Raw genomic sequence first — 23,696 nt, 5'->3', positions numbered from 1 at the left:
TCATTTATCAACCCTGCATACGCATAGTTTTGTGCAAACTCTGTACATGTCATATGTGTGTTTCTATGTACTGAATGTGATTTATCAAGTTTTTCTTGCGCATGAGGATATGCCTATATTAATGCACACTCCTGACCATGTATATGTAGAGAACTTTAGTGTTAGAAAGGTGTAATAGCTGGTGAAAGGAGTATGTTCAGTCCCACTTATTGTCAATTATATCAGTATACCTGATGGAGTAATTATTGATTTTGGTGCTCACATGGTGCAGACAGGCGACACAGATGACATGTAAGGTAAAATCGTAAAAAAGTACATCTAATTATTGAATAGGATGAAGACTTGCTGTAAGACTGGGCACACAGCTTTACAGAAGGAAGGAATATATTTTAGAGCAGGAGGAAAGTGCAGGAAACTCATTGCTGAGAATGATGATTTCATTTGTCCAGTGAAACTTTAGTTGATTTCTACACTAGGTTTTGTAGCCATGGGCAAATTTTAAAAAGGAATCTACAGACAGGTCTGACATTTCTAAACCAAATAATGACCCATATAGCTCATGTTACAATACATTACAATATCAAATATTGCAGTGGATACAATAAGGTCTTTTCATACCATGGCAGGTTTTCTAAATGCAATTGGGGCAAAAGAATGTACACATGTACCCATGAAATATTATTTGAAAAACTACTCACAAAAGTGAAAACTAAGCCATTTTGGCATCACTCTACTTAGTGTAACAGTATATTTACATCATACTGCAACAAGCAGTACCACAAGCAGGCTGCTATGCTTTTTAAAGCAACATTTTTAACCATCTATGGCGTTTCTTTATGCAAATGCGTGTGGCTGTGCACGAGCAGAGAAATTTAGACGCGTTGGACTTATTTACATCCACTTGGTTCAACTGTGTGTACGCACATGCTAGGAATACCAATGTGTGCACTGGAGGATCTTACACACAAATTTAAATCTTTCTATACACGCTTTGATAAATGAGACCCCAGGTGATTATAACCGGCTATTGAAGACTTGCCCACCAAGGTGGTTAGTCAGGTCATATGGTTCTGTGAAAGTTATCTCCTTTTACAAAACAGCATTTCGGTTTCTGACATCCACCCTAAGTCCATTATTTTCTTAATTGATAAAATATTAGGATAAAAAATAGCATAATTTTAAGTGGCAAAACTCTTCAGTCTGTATCATGATCAAAGTATTTCACCATTGCTTTGCCATGTATTATCATTCACTGGGTGTGGTGATCCGTTCTCCGCCTGTGGGACAGGAGTAGCCCTACAATCCCATGGGAAAAACTCACCATTGCCCACTGCACAACTACCACACCTCACAATAGTTAACACCCAGTGTCTGAATTTTTCTGAAAAACCTAAATAAATCAGAGGGTTGAAGCAGGAGTGAAGGAAACCTAGAACAGCTGTGCTTTTCACTGCAGTCCACCTGTGATCAACACAATGTTCTGTGGATTTGATGGAAGAAAAATCGAAAGAGTCTACTAGCAGGGCAATGTTGTAGGGTGTCCAGCTGACGCAAAAGGCCAACACGAGGGCGAGAATGATTTGCACGGCTCTCTGCTTCTGCACATGCTGGTCAGATCTGCACTGTAGCAGGACACGAGCGTAACAGTAGAACAGCACTATGACGGGAAGCAAAAAGCCTAATACATGGTAGAACCAACGTGAAGCAAGACGTGATGCTTCAGATGGATACTCATACACACACTCAATATTATCCCCTTGTTCAGGATTACTTGCAGCCTTCAGGTACATCCAGTCAGGGATGGAGAGGAGAAGACAGAAGAACCAAACAGCCAGGCAGATGAGCTGCACCGACCAGGGCCTTGAGCGTGAACACATATGCACTGTGTGAACCACAGAAAGGTATAGCTCCAGGCTCATGCAGGCCAGCAGGAAGATACCGCAGTAGAAGTTGATCTATGGAGGAGAAAAAGTTCAGTCTAAATGTTCACAATAACAGCAAACCAGTTATTTCCTCTGGGGTATACACCTTGACATGGCTATCAATATATGATGCTACCTGCTTAAATCTTATATTCAGAGGACCAGTCTAAGGCATTTTGCAGTAGTGGTGCAAATATCTGATTAGAATATCTGACTAGAAAAAAGTCTGCTCTTAGCCTTAAGTAGTATGCCAATAGAAAACAAAGATGTTTTCTCTGTGGGTTTTTTTGTGCCAGATACAGTACTATGAAAAAATCTTAGGCAGCTTATATTTTTTTTTTGTTCACACTTGGTTATAGATTTTTTATTTTATGACTTCTACATTATCGAAAAACATTTTAGATTCCCAAACATTACTTTTATAGCACAAAATTAAATGTTACGAAAAATGTTTGTATGTCAGTAAAGAAAGCAGTATATTACGTAAGAGACCACTTTTTAGACAAAAAACATAATGAAGGCTGCTGGGTTTGCTGCAAAAATAAGACGTGAGTGCGACAGTCAAAGTGATCAGAAGAACCGTGTCTGGTTCTGCAAAATGCTCAGTAACACTTACAGCTCATTTCCTTATAAAACTGCACTAATTGTACCTGAGAATACTATTTTAATTAAAAAAATTTTGTCACACCAAATATTGACTTTGTTTCATTTTACTACTGTTTACCGCTCTTCACAGTATTTTTTTTAAATGCAGAAACATTTAATTTAATTATTTTGAATGGTAACCTTAGTGGTTAAAAAGCGCTTTACACTGGTTCCCATTTACTCACACTCTCACACACACGCACGCGCACACACACACACACACACACACACACAGAGAGCTGCCACGCAAGGTGCTACCTTGCCTTCGGGAGCAGCTTGGGGTTCAGTGTCTTGCCCAAGGACACTTCGGCATGTGGAGGCATGTGGACCGGGAATTGAACCGCCAACCCTACGATTAGTGGACAATCTGCTCTATCACCTGAGCCACAGCCACTCCAGAACATCTAATTTCATTATTTTGAAGGCATCTTTGCTCATAACATTTCTTTGCATGTGCCTAAAACTTTTGCACAGTACTGTATATAAAGCAGCCATGCTGTTTCATGTAAAATGTGGCAAAAAAAAATCTTATAATCCTGGTTGAGCAAAGATAAAACACAGCAATAACCAGATTTAATGATTGGATAGACATGTTCATGATTTTTGTGCAGTAATACTTTTTAAAGAAACAGAACTGGAAAAAGTATATTTTCAGAAAATAACATTGTAATACGTATAAATTCTATAGCAACTTACAATTTGGCTACTATCATTTCTTAGCAGAATTAAATTTATTATTGTGTCACACAATAATTTATTATTGTGTCATCACTGTTCTCACTATCATAAGTGAGAACAGTACAAGACTTCACAAGCCCATATAAGATTAATGATCAACTATGTATCTCCTTGTTATGCGAACACAGCTTACATATTAACTCTTCAGATTTTAACCACTCATGGACTGAAATGAAATTCTAAAATGGTGCATATATTTTGCCATATCATCTTCAGTAATGAAAATTAAAAGTGTTAGAAGTGTAGTCAACAACAATTTGTCAGTGGTTATGTTGACAAGACATTGCTTAAAATTCTTAGTAGCCTCTCAGCTTAAATTAAAATATAACTTGCTTCCTAATAGTACTTTTTCTTGCACCAAAGAGCATATAACATGACATACTACATTTACTAGAGATGGGTGGATTGATACTGTTTCAATCCGAATGTTTAATTTCAAACATCACTCCTAATATAAGCGTAGCAATACTGAGTTAATATGTAATGTGAAATATAAAATGGCATAAGTCGTAAAATTTATGTGCTCCTTCTACCATCTTACTGCCTGTGCTTTTCTGCCACACCCATTGGGGGGGGGGGGGGGGCAGCGAGAACATGTATTGTAAGTGATATACTACACATGGCTTATTTCTGGAACTAAACAGGGCCCAATTTCAAACAGTATTGAGTTATTTATTTCATAGGCTTAATTTTAGATATCTATGGTTGCAAATTTTTATTCACAAAAAGATTATTAGTATCGTTGTCAGTGTCTTGGACTGAAAAGAAAAGTGGTGAAATTGCAAAATGACTTCTTAGCAATTGCCAAACACAAATCCCGTCCAAAAAAAAAGAAAAAAAAAAAAAGAAAAAAGTGTGCAACATTCTAAACCACAATTTCAACTCCTGCAAACTAGATTACTTCCCTACCTTAAACAGTGCTCCAGCCAGCTTGCAAAATCCAGTGCTGAAGTTCCACCCTTTCACAGCATCCACTGCCCATAGTGGTATGGTGAGGAGAAGCAGTATGTCGGCTATGCTCAGGTGAAGCACGAAGACATGCGTCACGCACCAGCTGTGCCTTTTCTGCCACAGCACAAACAGCACCAAGCTGTTACCCACCAGCCCCAGCAAGAGTGCCACAAGGTACAGAATGGTGACAAATATTATGGGCTCAAAGGATCTCCCCGTGTTGCAGTCCCCTTTATATTCATAGTTGTCATAGTCGAAGGTGCTGTTGTGTTCAAACAGCCCGTGTAGATCAAGCTGCATATTTAACAAGAAAAAGGACAAAAATATTTATTCAGACAAGTGCCCTGATTGAAAAGTGAACGTGATGTGAGTGGATTCGTGAGAGAGTATTCATGCTTTTTTAAGGCACCAGTCACATGTCACATGGTTGAGTTTCCCACTCTGAGTCAACAGTGTGAAAGAGAGCTTCCTCTCTGAGATACACACATGCACGAACACAAGTGTCCTCATATAACCTTCACGTTTTGTGCACCAGACTGACAGCTGAGAAGCGTCCATGTCACAGGGTCATTCGCAGCTGCTGGCACTACTTCACCTCTAAGAAACACACATCTGAAATACTTTCTGAGGAGACTTAAGAATGCCAATCCTATTCAAACAGTGACTGGTGACCTTGAACTGTTGAATAAACAAGCACATTCAAGGAAATCCCCACCATGAAACACATTAAATATGTTTGTAGTGAAATATGTGTGTTGTGCTTAGTCATTCTGCTGCTGAACTGTTGGTTGCTGAACTGTTACAAAACTGTTCAATAGGAGAAAATTTTTCGATCATGATCTTTCCTCATTCACTATTTTTATTCGATGTCCAATGCCAAATACATACGTAGAGTTTGGCTGGGAAATTCTACTGGGTTTCCGGATGTTCTTTGTCACCCTAATGTTAATTTATGTCATGTTTCGCTGTTGCTGCCTGTGTGTCGCTAAGAGCATGACCCAGGCCCAAGTAGCAGAAGCCACAATGTTCCTAACTCCCGCTGATAGGCCTAATGCCTACATTTAATCTGATTTTACGTTTAATCTAATATGCTTGGTAGGTGGATAAATGGGTGTGACCTATCCTTCTTTTAGGATAATCACCAGGCCAGTGATTATAGTACATAGAAAAGTATAAAAGGTTTAAGCCTGCTTTAATGGATGATTTTAGGGTCATCCAAAGGGGGGATTGTGAAATATTTTCCCTTATTTTCCATGATTATGATTCAATCATTTAAGATCAGTTCAATGTGATTTATGCTTACTCATAGTCTCATGAAGTTTTTGTGTTTCTGTCCTTCAGTATGTTTTTGTAAAGGTGTTTTGTCTTTTGTTTTTCTCTCATTTTTCCTTAACTAGCCTCGGGTTCGTTGCTTGCATGTACAGCAGAGTATAAAAGCCAACTGTATCCAACTAATGTTTAGACTAAGATTGAGACTACGAAATGCTGTAGTGCCCAGGGTGTGCATAATAAACCATCTCTTTGACTATACCCTGGTTTTTGGTCTCCTGATTCTCCAAACATCTTACTTCTGGTGAAGCTGAAGTATTTTAATCATCCACAAACTGAGACAGCAAATGTTTGGAGTGAGTTTCAGAATGCAGTGTAGCTACGTGGCAGAGTTACGACAGAGCTTACTGAATTTCAAGATGACAAAAAAAATAAATAAATAAAATGACAGCAGTATTAACATCAAAATTGGAACTCTGTAACTTTTATCTATCTGAGCAGAGAGTACAGATGAGGAGGTGAGAGAGCTGGACAGACTACAGAACTAAAACGCTGCTGCATCACTCTCTTCACGTAGAGATGACTAATTCCCACTAGCACCACCGGCAGGCAGTCAGATGACATTACTGTTAACACAATCATTAACCAAAGTGTCAACAAGATGTTTAATTCAAAGCGAAAGTAGAATTCAGGAATTGAAACTCAGAATTAACAACTACTGGACACACCTGAATATGACGTATTAAGTATAAATATTAGTATGCACGTCGTTCAGGGTGAATTTTCCCCTTTTAAATCGTTACATTTAAAGTGGGAAAACACTTTCGGAAGAGCCCAACGTAAATGCAAACATTTGTACATATTTACAAAATGTCTTGCTTACTACACAAGATACGGAAACATCCCTGCTATCACCTTTTTGCCTTATTACTTGCATTCATCTGCTGCTATTGCTGTTCTGGTAATGTGTTATTTATTATTTCCACCAGATCTGTGCTGCTATGTCAATACTGTGTTCCGCTTACCTTCCAACTTTTCACACCTTCCCGTGTATGTTTGGCACTTTTTATTATACTTTTCCCATACTGTATAATTAAAGTGTCGCCCTGTAGTCTCAACCGCGTCTCTAAAGAAACGGAACAGCTACAAGTCTGACCAAGTGTAGATAGAAGCAGAGAAACTTACCGCACCATCCATGTTCCTACATCCATTCGGCTTCGCTTTCGCTTCAAATATTCGCCAAGGAAACGAAATGATCATCCAACGCGTTTCTCCGTTGTCCACTGATAGCAGGAGAATTCAGTGTCGCGTCAGTGCGCATGCGCGAAATCATGGCGTATTATTATTTATTTATTTATTTATTTATTTTTACAATTATTATTAAATGCTTAGAAAACAATAACAACCATCCTTCAGACCAGATTGAGTGCCAAGTCCTCAAACAAAGCCATTGTTCTTATTGCTTTCATGTTTTTAGAGAATTCAATAAATTCTATATACATTTTCAGTTCAGATTTGAATCTCAATAAAGTGGTTTGGTTTTAGGAAATTTACATTTTAAAATGTGATATTTAGCTAACAGAAAAAAATCAAAGAGACTTTTGCGGGCGCAGGAGGTACTTTTCACGAGAGCACCTGAAACTTTTCGTGTGGGCACACGCTACAGTTTCCGGTGTGTGCATAGCTCTCTTCCGTTTGCGTCATTGCCACCGTTCATTTACACATAAAGAAATCGAGAGCATGGTTGCGCATGAATTTATAGAGGTATATTTTAAACTTGGCCCTCCACACAAGTCCTTCAAGACATTACTTCTGTTCTTGCTTCCCGACCGAAAGAGAGTGATACACCCACCGGAAACTACAACGCGTCTGTCTTCTTCTTCTTTTTTTTTTTTTTTTTTTTTAGCACGTCACTTCGTGGGGGCTCCATACATGTATACCTTTTTCCTACGCCCCAATGACGAATTATGGTAGTAATTTCCACTGAAATAGAAGTACACTGGAATGGCCGTAGGGGTCGCCACGCTTGTTTCCTGGCCGCCATCTTGCTCAGTGCTTAATGGAGACAGCTGTGTACATTGTTTACATATGGAAGACACACATTTTTGACAGGCTATGCAAGCGGAATAATGCCGCATGTGCCATCAGTCACCATACTTATAGAAAAGGATTAGTTGACTCTGATGTTGACCATGTATGCGATCTCCCGAGATTTTCCATGCACTATGTTTTTTTGTATTGGTCAAGTGGCAGATACATCGAAAATTGATCAAGGGACTATTTTTGTAATCTGCTCTTCATAAACAGTTACAGACCATAATAAGACATACCCTTAAAAGCCAACCAGTATTAATCGATATTGTATCACTTAGTTTAAATTGTTAGCAATATCTTCATAATCGTACACATTTGAAACATTTAATAAACTACAGTTACATGACTATTGTAACATTGTATGTGAATGTCACCTGAGAGATCACATATGTGGAAAATATAATAAAGCGAATATATATTCTCTTTCGTCATAAGGAATTTAGCAAATCACAGACAGTTTACAATGGCCTTTGGCTTTTGATCTCAAGCTTAACATAATAGTGTACCATTCTATAATTTAATAGGTTCATAAAACACCTATAATAATGAAAATTAAATGTAATTTTAATAAAAAAATAAATAATGAGATGGCCATTAAAATAACAATAAGACATACCCTTAAAAGCTTCCAGTTTTGCTTCCAGCTCAGCTGTCAGCAGGTTACTCTCTTTAAGTTTGCTGATGCAGGACTTGTTTTTCCTTTGCTGTTGTGTTTTTCAGGTCTTTTTGGAGGTGATCTATTCGCTATTCATTCCTTGTCTTTGTTTGGGAAACTGAAAAAATGGAAACTACTTAAGTTAAGAACTAATTTCATTGAAAATAAAGATTTGTGTACTTTAGTAAAAACTGAACCAAAGAAAGTGAAGATCATAGAAACTGCCTATGTCAATGTGACATGTCTGATGTCCATACAGATACACTGTGTCTGTGGTACTGTTTTGCCTTTTGGACAGGATTTATGAGCTGATATGACACAATACTCACATATAAAATGTAATGCCGTGTCCTTTGGCGTGCTGATTGTGATAATTATAGCAATTCACGGAAAAACACTGTGCCCCTTGGCTCAGTTTGGGATTTTTCCTTGGGCACATGTGATATGATACCATGCTGCCAGTAACTATGGACTCCATGTAGGACTGAGCAAGATGGCGGCCTGTGATCTTGCTTCGTTATCACTAGCTGTGCTATGATTGGCCATTCCAGTGTATTTCTATTTCAGTGGTAACTTCCATTAAGATGTAAACATACCTTTCGCTGCGGAGTCGCTATAAGGAGGAAGGAGTAAAACGATGAGGATGGAGGATGACTACAAAGTTATTGTAACATTCACAACAAAGGGTGAAATAAGTAATCCTATGCGACTAACCAAAATTCTCAAAAAGCATTAAGAACCATTAAATCAGGAAGATATTTAACTAATATTGTGGTTGTTTTTTTACAAAACAAAAAACAACAAGAGATGGCTATTAAAGTGTAGGAATTAGGGGGAATAGTTGTGAAATGCCAAGTGCCCGGTGAGATGAATGGTATTAAAGGGGTGATTTCTGGGATTCCAGTAACACAAACTGAAATCAGATAACAAGTGAAACGGTAATAGCTGTGAAAAGGTTGGCATCAAATAGAAATGAATGGGAAAAGAGAAGCGAGTACAACAGCGATGATAGTAGTGAATGGTAATGTTCTACCAGAAAATGTAAAAATTGGATATGTGCGCTACTACTGTACTTCCTTACATAAACCCTGCATTGGGATGTTTCAATTGCGAAAGATTAGGCCATGTGGGAGTAGTATGTAAAGGAAAGAAAAGGTGCTGCAGATGTGGAGGAAACATGATTATGGGGAATGTGGAGAATTAATTGGACCCAAGTGTGGCAATTGTGGAGGTCTACATAGTGCAGCATATTTACAGTTACATTACATTTACATTTACATTTATTAATTTAGCAGATGCTTTTATCCAAAGCGACTTACAAATGAGAAAATACAAGCAAAGCGATATATCAAACAGAGAACAATACAAGTAGTGCTACCATACAAGATCCATTAATTGAGTTCCAGAAGAAGCAAAGTGTGCAGAGTAGAGGTGTAAGTGCCAGAGTAATTTATTTTTTATTTTTAAATTTTTTTTATGGGTTGGTTAGGTGTTCACGGAAGAGGTAGGTCTTTAGCTGTTTTTTGAAGATTCTGTGGTCCAGATTGAGGTTCGAAGTTCATTCTACCACTGAGGAACAGATAGTTTGAAGGTTCTTGAAAGGGACCTTGAACCACGCTGAGTAGGTAGTACTAAGTGTCAGTCGTTGATTGATCGCAGATTGCGTGAGGGAACGTAAACCTTCAGGAGAGAGTTGAGGTAGGAGGGTGCTGTTCCAAACAAGGTCTTGTAGGTGAGCATCAAGGCCTTGAATTTGATGCGGGTAGCTACAGGAAGCCAGTGGAGGGAGATGAAGAGGGGTGTGACATGGGTTCTCTTGGTCTGGTTGAAGATGAGGCGTGCTTCTGCATTCTGAATCATTTGGAGGGGTTTGATGGAGCTGGCCTGGAGGCCCGAGAGTAGTGAGTTGCAGTAGTCCAGTTTTGAGATAACAAGAGCCTGGACTAGTTTTTGTGTAGCCTGTTTGGTGAGGTAGGGTCTGATTTTCTTGATGTTGTACAGGATGAACCTACAGGACCGTGCAGTTGTTGAGATGCGGTCTGTAAAGGTCAAGCTGTCATCGAGAATCACCCCAAGGTTCTTGGTCGTCCTGGTTGGCTTGAGGGTGGTTGAGCCGAGCTGTACAGTGAGGTTGTGCTTGAGTGAGGGACAGGCTGGGATGACGAGAAGCTCAGATTTTGCCAGGTTGAGCTTAAGGTGGTGTTCCCTCATCCAGACCGAGATGTCCGACAGACAAGCAGAGATACATGCAGAGACGGATGGATCGTCAGGCTGGAAGGACAAATAGAGCTGGGTGTCATCAGCATAGCAATGATATGAGAAGCAATGAGACCCAATTATTTGCCCCAGAAATGTAGTGTAGATAGAAAAGAGCAGTGGACATAGAACTGACCCCTGTGGAACGCCAGTTGTGAGTTGCTGTTTTTCAGAAATACCTCCCCTCCATGATACCTTGAAGGATCTATCTGAGAGATAGGATTCCACCCAGCGCAGAACCGTTCCAGTGATGCCCAGGCTGGAGAGAATGTAGAATGTACAGCACAAAAACAAGCAATGGAATTGATGAAGTACTCTACAGTTCATAATGTATCATATGCAGTGAAGAAGATTCAAAATGAGTAAGGAAATAAGATGAGTTATGGGAACACTCAGAAATGCAAATGAAATATCAAACAGTAAAACAAATGTTGATGCAAGTATGCTTATGCATTAATCACAGAACCCATTAACCGAACAGCACAAACAAACAAACAGATGGAAAAAGTGAAAATCATCATATCTGCAGCTACATGTTATCTGGGTATAGCAGAAATATCAGTTGAGAAAATTCAGATACTCTTAGGTCAATCTGAGAATAATGCATTTTCTCAGGAAATGCCAGACAAACAAAGGTTAAAAAATAACATGACATTCAGGATAAATTTTGTTATTCCAGGGTATCTATCTGTGCGATGACATAGAAAAGAAACAACTGGTGGGGTGTGTGCAATGTTTATAAAGAATGGGGTGGCATATAGGGAAGTGAATATAGAAACAGGATATAAAGGCACTAAAGTAGAGGTGTGGACATCAATAGGGAAAGTAACAATAATAAACTATTACAATCCGTGTGAACAATTATCCTTGATAGAATTAAACAAAATTTGGAGTAAAGAAGAAGGTGTGGTAATGTGGTGTGGTGATTTTAATGCACATAGTGTTACATGGGAAAGCTCAAGCACAAACAAAAATGGCACAGTGGTGGGAGAATATATGGAGGAGAATTTACTGGTAGTCTTAAACGATGGCAATGGAACAAGGTTTAATATCAGAGCTCTAACTAAGTCTTGCATAGATCTAACAATAGTTTCAGCAACAATAACTGTCAAATGTCGATGGGAAATACTAGATCAAATGAGTGTGGTAACAAAACAACAAAGATGGAAATTTGAGAAAGCAGATTGGGGGAAATTTAAAAACATCTGTAAAATAGAATTGATGAGTTATAGTATGGAATCGTTATAGTATTGTTTTTTGGTCATTGGTGAAAGGTAAATTTCACATTGCTTACTAAATAGTTTAGAATTAAAGACATGCTTTGAAGTATAGAATGTTTTGTTGTCAGAGGTTTTGTTTCTCAATCATTAGTTGGATGTCGATTCCTCCTTTCGCCCTGTTTTCAGGACTGTTGGACTTACCAGTTCAGGTGAACAGTGATCAATAAAAAGATACGCATCATCATAAAACATAAAGAGCTATTAACTAAACAAAAACAACACATGGTACAATCAGCTGTCACAACTGTCACAAACCTAATTTACAAAATTTATGTCATATAGTTGATTTTTAGTGAATTATTATCAATAATAATTAACTTGCGTATCCATATAATACAACATACTGACAAAAACTCACCTGTAGTAAGTCAGTCATCCTACTAGGAGTCTACTACAACATTTAGAATATGAAAATGTCATGTAGTTGCTGTTTAGTGAAATATTTTATGAAATAATTAACTTACATATCCATATAATACAACATACTGATAAAAACTTAAAACCTGTATTAAGTCAGCCAGCCTACTCAGCCTACAACAAAGTTTAGAAAATGAAAATAAGATTTTGGTGATTTTTAGTGAATTATTTTCTAAGATAATTAACTTACAGTGTCCTCCACTAATATTGGTACCCATGGTAAATATGAGCAAAGAAGGCTATGAAAAACTGTCTTTATTGTTTAATCTTGTGATCTTTTGTTAAAAAAATTCACAAAAATATTCTGCTCTCATGGATATCAAACAATTGCAAACAAAACACTGGTTAATCAAAAAAAAAAAATCTTTGTTAAATGTAGATGTGCCACAATTATTACCACTCATGAATTCATATGAGAAAAATATATCTGAAGTATATTACCATTTGATATTTTACATTTTTTTAGTAGACCTGGATGACTAGGAACAGGAAATTGTTCAACCATGACTTCCTGTTTCACAGGGGTATAAATATAAAGTAACACATGTGCCAAATTCCATTAGTCATTCATAGCAATGGATAAGACCAAGGAATCTTGCTGTGATGTCAGGCAAAAGGTTGTTGAGCTTCACAAAATGGGAAGTGGCTATGAGAAAATAACACAAGCATTGAAAATGCCCATTTCCACCATCAGGGCAATAATTATGAAGTTCCAGCCAACTGGAAATGTTATGAATCAACCTGAAAGAGGACGTGTGTCTATATTGTCTCAACACACTGTGATGAGGATGGTTCGAGTGTCTAAAAAATCTACAATGACCTCAGTTGGAGAATTGCAGAAGTTAGTTGGGTCCTGGGGTCAGACAGTCTCCAAAACTACAATCCGAATCGACCTACATCACCACAAGTTCTTTGGAAGGGTTTCAAGAAAAAAAAGCCTCTACTCTCATCCAAAAACAAACTCAAGCATCTTCAGTTTGCCAGACACTATTGGAACTTCAAAAGGGATCGGGTTCTATGGTCAGATGAAACCAAAATAGAACTTTTTGGCAATAAACTCTGGAGGTGGTTTTGGCGCACACAGAGAGGTAGCAATATGGAAATGTACCTCATGCCCACGGTTAAATATGGTCATGGCTCTTTAATGTTTCAGGGCTGTTTTACACCCAGAGGACCTGGAGATTTTGTTAGGATACATGGCATCATGGACTCTATCAAATATCAATAGATATTAAATGAAAACCTGACTGCCTCTGCCAGAAAGCTTAAAATGGGCCGTGGTTGGATCTTCCAGCAGGACAATGAGCCAAAACATACATTGAAATCAACACAAAAATGGTTTACTGACCACAAAATCAAGGTCCTGCCATGGCCATCCCAGTCCCATTCCATATAATACAACATACAGACAAAAACTCACCTGAAGTATGTAGGTCATCCTATTAGGAGTCTACTACAACATTTAGAATATGAATATGTCATGTAGTTGATTTTTAGTGAATTATATTATTATTAAAATTATTCCTGTTTCCATATAATAGAACATACTACAGTATTATCCTACTGGGAGTCTACTACACCCTTCATAGTGTAAAAACGTCATTTTATAAACTTTGAGATGTCAGAGAGATATCACTTTTAGAGAGCATTTTCAGACACAATCCTGCAACAACAATAAATAATTATGTTTTTGGAGAATGGTTTATGTACAAGTAGTATTTGTTTGTGCTGATAAACAAAAATACACTAGTGGTGTATTCGTAAGACTCATTTCCAAGGAGTACTCCACATTGCATACAAAGTATTGCATTTATTCCCTTTAAACTTGGTCATAGCATGCTGTAACATTATAATATTTGCACTCTAATGTACTATGTGGGCACTGACTGCAATAAAAATGACAGCAAGTGAAAATATCTTGAATATAGTCACATGTATCCAGTATTACCCATTACAATAAACCAAACAGATTATTAAACCTATTGTTAGACTTTTTTTTTTATAAACCTGATTTCAAGCTTGAAATAGTCTTGTTCTATCGTCAGATAATTTTGCCCATTTTAAGCATTTATTTCTAGAAAGAAGTAAAATTATCTGTCAATAGAGTAACACAGCCCTACTCTGGTATTCAGACCAGAACAGGTTGTGTCAATAGTTCAATTCAATTCAATTCAGTTTCATTTGTGTACTGCTTTTAACAATGGACAAAGCAGCTTTACAAAAATATATAAATTCCAGATTTACATTTAAAATTTAGACCATAAAGTCCCTAATGGGCAAGCCAGAGGCAACAGTGACAATGGGAAACTCCCTGAGACGGTATGGGGAAGAAACCTTGAACTTGACCCTCATCTGGGTAACAAATAATATAAATAATTTCCTGTTAATAACTGTATATTATAGAGTCATAATGTGCAGCTGCACAAACAGGAATGTATGAGTTTATGAGCAACTTAGTTAACTGAGTCAATAATCAACATAGCGAGGAGTAATGATGCATTAAATTTTAAGATTGTTGCTGTCTTTCAGAATATTTCCTATGTGCCTCTAAGGCAACAATATAGGATTCCTTTTAAAAAGAACATCCAAAAGGTGAGGTCTATGCAAAATTTTAAAGGGTACTGTCTGTTTGGTAACAGTGATCTACTGATTGACTTTGTATGTTTTTGCACATATGATGGATTTGAGTTTGGAGTATTTTAGGTTCTTTTGCACTGGTATAGTGCGCTCTCTCTCACTCTCTCTCTCTCTCTCTCTCTCTCTATATATATATATATACACATATATACATATACTAGGGTGCATTGTGCAAAAGTTTTGAAAGTTTTTTTTGTGTGAAAGATTCAATACAATTTTTCAAATTCAGCAATACATTGATCATAATTATAGTCAATACATTAGACATTATGTCATAACTAATTATTTTTATTTTATATAACTCTTCAAATCATCAAACTTTACATCGATCAAATAATCCTACATTTTTCACAGTTAAAGCAGACATTAGGCATTCAAGAAATTTCAACCCATGCCTTCTGTTGATCTTCGAAGAACGTCGACTGGCTTGTAGAGCCGTTTACCTCTGACTTTGCAGTGAAGCTCATCCCACAAGGGCTCAGTAGGGTTGAGATCTGGCAGTTGTAAGAGAGAGATAGTTTGTATATATTGTAACCTTAGTTTTGACAAGTATAGGTCAAAGGTCAAAAAGATACACATTCTAACTCTCTATATCTAGATCAAAGGTCATGATCATAAAAATATTTATAGTTATGTTAAATCTGGATCACATACATTCGTGACACAAACGTTACCATACATGGTACGGCCATGTGTTTTCCACCCCACACACGTTGCACACATGTTCTTTCTAACACTCTGTGGTAGGTCATAAAAAATATATATAGTTATGTTAAATCTGGATCACATCCATTCGTGACCATACCTGGTACGGCTATATGTTTTCCACCCCACACACGTTGCACACATGGTCTTTCTAACACTCTGTGGTAGGTCATAAAAATATATATAGTTATGTTAAATCTGGATCACATCCATTCGTTACCATACATGGTACGGCCATGTGTTTTCCACCCCACACACGTTGCACACATGTTCTTTCTAACACTCTGTGGTAGGTCATAAAAATATATATAGTTATGTTAAATCTGGATCACATCCATTCGTGACCATACCTGGTACGGCCATGTGTTTTCCACCCCACACACGTTGCACACATGTTCTTTCTAACACTCTGTGGTAGGTCATAAAAATATATATAGTTATGTTAAATCTGGATCACATCCATTCGTGACCATACCTGGTACGGCCATGTGTTTTCCACCCCACACACGTTGCACACATGTTCTTTCTAACACTCTGTGGTAGGTCATAAAAATATATATAGTTATGTTAAATCTGGATCACATACATTCGTGACACAAATGTTACCATACCTGGTACGGCCATGTGTATTCCACCCACACACGTTGCACACATGTTCTTTCTAACACTCTGAGGTAGGTCATAAAAATATATATAGTTATGTTAAATCGGGTTCCCATCTATTCCTGACACAAACGTTACTAGTTATGTTAAATCGGGATCCCATCCATTCCTGACACAAATGTTACTATACATGGAATGGCCATGTGTATTACACACAGACATCCAAACAAAAATATGACACACACAAACACACTTTATTTTCACATTATTTAAAAGGAATTTAAGTGTTATGTACTAAATTACCATAATTATGAACACAAGTTGTTAAGTTGACAATCATTTTTAAAATTACGTTTCTCCATTTAGATTGTCTGCAGTAGAATGCAGTCTTTTAAACCAGGAAAAATGACTGCCTTTAAGTTTTATAACAATAGTAAGTAAAATCCAGTGTGATTTACATTACAAATCTCATACGTAACATCTCTGCAGGATTTATAGACGTTAAAGCACTGAATGAAATGAGCAATATAGACAAAAAAGAAACACTCTGTGTCTACTACTTTTATCTCTCTCATAGAACTAGCCACAGTCCAAAGGCTGTGGAGCTAGAAGGCTACGTGTGCGAATGACAAAAGATTTTAAAAAATAAAATAAAAAATGTATCAATACATGAAATTAGATTACACAATGTAGTTGAGGTTTACATGAATAAGCAGAAATGTAATCATGCTTATCTTTCCTATAGCACAAATGAAAAGCCCTCTCTAGATGAGCAGATTTGTCAAATGAAACTTTTTCCTTCTTATCCACTGCTATGGTGAACTAAAGAGTAGATATTCTAATTACACTGCTAAATATGACTAGCATTAGCTACGTGTAGTAGTGCAAAATAGTCCATCAAATGTATTAGCAGGTGTAGCCAATACACGAGTCCACTATTGGTCATATCACTATTGAGAACATGCCCCAAATTCATTGCTTTAGTAGAATTTAATTGTAAGTGAAATGATACTCACATTGTAATGTCCTTAGTATTTGTTCAGTCTACAGGATCTCTAACACTCTGTTAAATGAATAAATGTAAATGTACTACAACGTAAATTTTGTTTTGAATCAATTAATGCAGAAATTACACACAATATTAAGTTGATGTAATTATCAACATTATTATGTCAACACAACTCATCAAAATAATGTGTACAACTTTAAATATTTAATTAATTCAATAAATTAGAATTTTTATCTTGCAACCACACATTAAATTTAGATTGTGGGGGTTTGTTTTGTATAGCTCCGCTGTTAGAAAATACATGATGGTTGAATGTGAACATAAATGAGCAGAATGTAAGCTTGTGAAATAAATTAAACTTTATTGATTGCACTTTTGAGAAAATGGCATGACTTTGAATAAAAATTTACTGAAATAAATACTCTAAAACATTGATATACCTGAAGAAATGTAAAAAAAAAAAAAGTTTTTACATACCTTCTAAATAGGAGGTAAACGTTTTAAAGACGGTGTTTTATAAGAAACGCGCGTATTACGTGCCTTCTAAACCTAACCCTTTAGGATGTAAAATGTTTAAAGTGCTGCTTAAAAGAATCGAGAGTTTTGTTTAAACTAGAAGACACATTTTCCGGGCGATGTCTTGTAGGCGTATACACACTGTCCTACATGTGTTTTCCCGGGGTGACAGTTCTGTAGATAGTGTAAATTTTACATTTATGAGCTCTGGTGACAGTGTCTGAAGTGTGTGTGTATGTGGGTGTGTGGGTGTGCGTGCGTGTGTGTGGGTGTGTTAGAGAGAGGGAGAGAGAGAGAGAGAGAGTCATGTGTTTCTTGGGGGTTTGCTGACCAGAATGCTTACAGTGTGTTTATGTTAATGAATTAAGGGACGAGTCGTGTGTTTCAGGGTTTTACGATCCCTACCAATGTGTACATTTGTGGTTTAAGTGAATCTTTGTTTCTGAAATTACTTCTGTGGTAATTATCAGTTTGTGTAACTAATCTATCAGAAAATACTAGACCTGGTGACTGAATGTGGTAGATGTATTAGAATTGTGGACATGTTATGCATGTGTAGCTCCCTATGTGTATGATCTATGTGTAATCCTTCTGTCAAGAAATGAACAGACTGAGGTCTGTGAAATAATTGAACTATTTATTGGCTACGTTGTTGAGAAAAACATTGTGATGTGTAAAACATTTCTACAGTCCTTCAAGGCTGTATGATGTCGTTGTTCTCTTTTACTGAAAGAAAGGTCAAAACCATCGGTGTTATTCGTTGTGGAGACTGAAGTGACAATATGTCTGAAGAAAATGAAAATATGTATTACATATCCTACCTTCTAACCAGGTTATTTTAAGGGTGAAAAAACCTTTTTAAAGACGGTGTTTTAAAAGAGTCGTGCATTTTGTTTAAACTATAAACAAGATTTCAGAAAATGGTTCGCCAGTGAGGATACTTACACAGAACTATCGCTAAATACATAAGCTTTTGTCTATGCTTTGACATCCCATGTCCAGCAGTACATATATGACCTCTGATGACCATGTGGGTGTGCGGGGGTGTGTGTGTGTGTGAGAGAGAGAGACACAGGTGTTCTTTTGGGGGTTTTGCTGACCAGAATTCTTACAAATGTGTTTGTTAACGAATTAAAGGGAGTCGTGTGTCTCGGTGTTAAAATAATGGTTAAGATGTCGTAGTTAAAACACAGAAGAAACTCTGCAACTATCTGTTACAATGTCTGCTCCGAGAAATCCTAATACCCTTAGATGATTGCTGTGTATTCACCAACAAGAGGACCTGTTGAAATGAGAGAGGACCTGACTTTTGCTCCAAAAAAAAATAATTAAAAAACCAAGAGGTTAGTTTGACAATTTATTAATGAAGGTAATGTAAAGACGTTGTTGTTTAACCCTGAGCAGGGCGTCAACAACTCCAAAGATCGTGTCTTAAGTCCGAGGGTTTAGTTAGGAGGTAGAAAAACATTTAAAGATGATGTTTTAAAAGAAACAAGTGTTTCATCCTTAATGGTAAAAAAGAAAAATGGTTGTACTCCAATATAAAATAAAACGGCAGAGACACACTGAGTACATTTCTGTTCCACAGTCTATAAGGATCCCCAAACTTCATGTAGTGTGAAAAATATATACACCCTCCGTGACTACGTTACTTAAGGTTTAAACATTTTAATTTTGTGATGGCAGTAAGACAAAACGGTTGTGCATTTGGTGTCTGGTGATTTTAGAATGAGGCCCCAAATGTCAAATATGTTTTGTGTATGGTTTCGTCAGGCAAAGATCACGATGGTATGAAAAGAGTATACAAGAGTAATTGGGGTGATCTAATGCTTAGGACTTGTACAGTACGTCAACTCGGGAACGTCCCACCATGGCGTTCAGAGAGGTATTATCTAAGGTACACGTATATATATATATATATATATATATATATATATATATATATATATATATATATATATATATATATATATATATAATATAGATCAGATCACCAGTCTGTCTTTACCCACTCCTGATCTGCAGTCAAAATAATTAACGTTTATTTCCTTGTAGGGATTTATGACCGGGAGCAGTCATATACACTACAAGCCAAAGTTATAGAAGCAGTCGAGTTATTTTAAAAGGTTCTACTAGACATTTAGTGTAAACTAGTGTAAAAAAAAAAAAAAAAAAATCTCTGAAATATTTCAGTGAAAATAGTGGTCCATATTTAATGCATTATATTAGAAATGATAGTACAATCTTTGTTGATCAGTTACCAACTCATACTTTATAATAATTTGTTTAGGAGCATCTGAATCTGGCAAATAACTTTTATTGCATTTAGGCATACAATAAAAGTTAATAAACAAATTAGGAAGAAATGACTTGTACACTACTGCTGCGGGTATTAAGTCAAACCATTTTGTTCAAACTTCAGCATGACCCATAGAGAAGCAGAAACTTATGGCACCTTATGAATACCATGTGAAGGATTAAGTTGACTCGTCACTTACGGTTACAAAGACATGTCCTTGTGCAGGATCACCTTCGCACCAGCATCGATCCCTCTTCTCCCATTTCAACGTATAAGAAAAGGCAAAAAGTAATATAAGATATATAAGAATATATTTATAAAATATAACACATTATGAGGAAGAAACATAAAATATTATTTAACAAGGTCTGCCATTCAGCCCTCTTAACTGTAAGAGCATTATCAGTATTGTACAGCAGTTTCAGATGTCAGATATAAAACAACTTTTTGAGTCACAGTGCCAAACTACTGGTATTATATTTGGATCCTTCTTTTTCAGCATGAAGGACTGGCATTTATTTAATAGACAGATGGTACAGCCATATACTTGGTCAGAGGATTTAGGAATTTCTTTGAGAAAGGTTCATTGTTTTTGTTCTTTTATCATAGCTTCAGTTTGTATACTTACTTTGGTTAGTGACTTAAACTGTTTTATTAGGTATTGACAGATTTCATTAACAGGGAACGATGATAGGTGAAGATTAAGTTGGTATGCGTGTACAAAATAAAACTGTCTATATGTATATTTGTCTGCTATGTATCTGTTTAAACACTGCTGTAATGGCGATATAAAGAGAGAGAGATACCCATTTACTAATTCATAGAACCCCTTTCCACCTTTTCAAGTTCGTTATACATTTTTCTTTTCAAGCATCGTGTTCAGACATTGCAAATCATCAGTCTGAAGGTTAAGGGTTACTTAGATTTTTGCTTCTTCAGCATCAAAAAAAAAAAAAAAGTCTAAACATTAATCTTATTATTAAACTCAGAAACAATATAACTGTCTGGCTGTGATCATAATAAAAGGCAACGTGAAAGGTGACTTAATTCCCAATGAGATTTCTCTATGTTCTATATGACCTTTCTACAGTATATGCCATTAAGTCCTAGTTTCCAGCCATCATTACAGCACGGGAGAGGAAATCTCGTTTAACAGATGTGTGATGTACGTCTAGACAATCTGATAACAAACTACACACAACATTTATGTTGAGAAAATTCAGCTTGATCTTTGTTCCCAAATAACATTGGATCAGATCCATAGTTTACAGCATCTGTCCCACACGTATTTAATCTGTATTACGAGTACTGAACAAGTTAGAGGAGGAGAAAATGTAGATTTACTGTTCATTGGAACTTTATTGTTTATTTAGATCTGTCTTGATTCATTTTCATATTCAAATTTTAAAAAAAATACATTTTATTATTACATCATAAAAAGTCTAATATCTATTAAATATCATATCTATTTAACATATCTATTTAAATACTTATTAAGATTACTGTGCTAGTAAGTGTTCCTTACCAGCTCCTGACTATGGCTATCACAGAAAGTTGTGTGTTCATGTAATTTTGTGCAGATCCATGTTGTAGAATTGCGTTTTGTTGTCTATGAATGTGATTAATCTCTTATAGGATGCAATAGGGAGTGTTAATTAACCACTACTAAAGTGTTTTAGTTTACTGATTTTCATTCACTCAGCTCAAACAGGTCATTCCTTCTGATATCTGTATTATTACTTTCCACACCGTGTCTTTATCTCCACTACCTTTGAAACAAAGTGATGCACATGTATTGCCTAACCCTATCGTTACTGAGTGTACCTATTCCTTGTGGACAGACTGAACTGCAGGAAAGAACTGTTAACAAGATGAGGTTATGGTCTGAATTACCAAGTGGGGTAGTGTAGTAACTCTGAGAGCTACAGTACATTAATGAGTTTATCTATATTTACTCAAACCCCTATACAGGAATAGTAAATTGGTGTATGATTTTATGAAAATAAAAGTAGGTTCTGTGTGCATAAGAAACAGAGAAAGACCATTTTCTGAAAAGAGTCGCATGGTGAAAATCCATGTTCCTACATTCATACGTTATGTTAGATGCCAGACTTTTTATGATGTAATAATAAAATGTATTTTTTTTTTAAATTTGAATATGAAAATGAATCAAGACAGATCTAAATAAACAATAAAGTTCCAATGAACAGTAAATCTACATTTTCTCCTCCTCTAACTTGTTCAGTACTCGTAATACAGATTAAATACGTGTGGGACAGATGCTGTAAACTATGGATCTGATCCAATGTTATTTGGGAACAAAGATCAAGCTGAATTTTCTCAACATAAATGTTGTGTGTAGTTTGTTATCAGATTGTCTAGACGTACATCACACATCTGTTAAACGAGATTTCCTCTCCCGTGCTGTAATGATGGCTGGAAACTAGGACTTAATGGCATATACTGTAGAAAGGTCATATAGAACATAGAGAAATCTCATTGGGAATTAAGTCACCTTTCACGTTGCCTTTTATTATGATCACAGCCAGACAGTTATATTGTTTCTGAGTTTAATAATAAGATTAATGTTTAGACTTTTTTTTTTTTTTGATGCTGAAGAAGCAAAAATCTAAGTAACCCTTAACCTTCAGACTGATGATTTGCAATGTCTGAACACGATGCTTGAAAAGAAAAATGTATAACGAACTTGAAAAGGTGGAAAGGGGTTCTATGAATTAGTAAATGGGTATCTCTCTCTCTCTTTATATCGCCATTACAGCAGTGTTTAAACAGATACATAGCAGACAAATATACATATAGACAGTTTTATTTTGTACACGCATACCAACTTAATCTTCACCTATCATCGTTCCCTGTTAATGAAATCTGTCAATACCTAATAAAACAGTTTAAGTCACTAACCAAAGTAAGTATACAAACTGAAGCTATGATAAAAGAACAAAAACAATGAACCTTTCTCAAAGAAACTCCTAAATCCTCTGACCAAGTATATGGCTGTACCATCTGTCTATTAAATAAATGCCAGTCCTTCATGCTGAAAAAGAAGGATCCAAATATAATACCAGTAGTTTGGCACTGTGACTCAAAAAGTTGTTTTATATCTGACATCTGAAACTGCTGTACAATACTGATAATGCTCTTACAGTTAAGAGGGCTGAATGGCAGACCTTGTTAAATAATATTTTATGTTTCTTCCTCATAATGTGTTATATTTTATAAATATATTCTTATATATCTTATATTACTTTTTGCCTTTTCTTATACGTTGAAATGGGAGAAGAGGGATCGATGCTGGTGCGAAGGTGATCCTGCACAAGGACATGTCTTTGTAACCGTAAGTGACGAGTCAACTTAATCCTTCACATGGTATTCATAAGGTGCCATAAGTTTCTGCTTCTCTATGGGTCATGCTGAAGTTTGAACAAAATGGTTTGACTTAATACCCGCAGCAGTAGTGTACAAGTCATTTCTTCCTAATTTGTTTATTAACTTTTATTGTATGCCTAAATGCAATAAAAGTTATTTGCCAGATTCAGATGCTCCTAAACAAATTATTATAAAGTATGAGTTGGTAACTGATCAACAAAGATTGTACTATCATTTCTAATATAATGCATTAAATATGGACCACTATTTTCACTGAAATATTTCAGAGATTTTTTTTTTTTTTTTTTACACT

At 36.3% G+C, this 23,696-nt stretch overlaps 1 protein-coding gene across 1 annotated transcript in view; it reads right to left on the bottom strand.

Annotated features, from left to right (window-relative positions):
* Positions 1–6,801, bottom strand: part of cxcr3.3 (chemokine (C-X-C motif) receptor 3, tandem duplicate 3) — a 7,200-nt gene extending 399 nt beyond the window's left edge. The window contains exons 1-3 of the mRNA XM_053625358.1: positions 6,711–6,801; positions 4,215–4,550; positions 1–1,955 (exon numbers count right to left, since the gene is read on the bottom strand). The exon at positions 1–1,955 is cut by the window's left edge and continues 399 nt beyond it. Of these exons, the coding sequence (XP_053481333.1) occupies positions 1,212–1,955; positions 4,215–4,550; positions 6,711–6,785 (1,155 nt within the window). The 5' untranslated portion in view covers positions 6,786–6,801 and the 3' untranslated portion in view covers positions 1–1,211. The remainder of the gene's footprint in view (positions 1,956–4,214; positions 4,551–6,710) is intronic.
* Positions 6,802–23,696: the final 16,895 nt, after the last annotated feature.

Source organism: Ictalurus furcatus, chromosome 1 (assembly GCF_023375685.1).
Source record: "Ictalurus furcatus strain D&B chromosome 1, Billie_1.0, whole genome shotgun sequence".
Classification (NCBI taxonomy): domain Eukaryota; kingdom Metazoa; phylum Chordata; class Actinopteri; order Siluriformes; family Ictaluridae; genus Ictalurus; species Ictalurus furcatus.
This window is presented reverse-complemented; position numbering and strand designations above follow the sequence as displayed.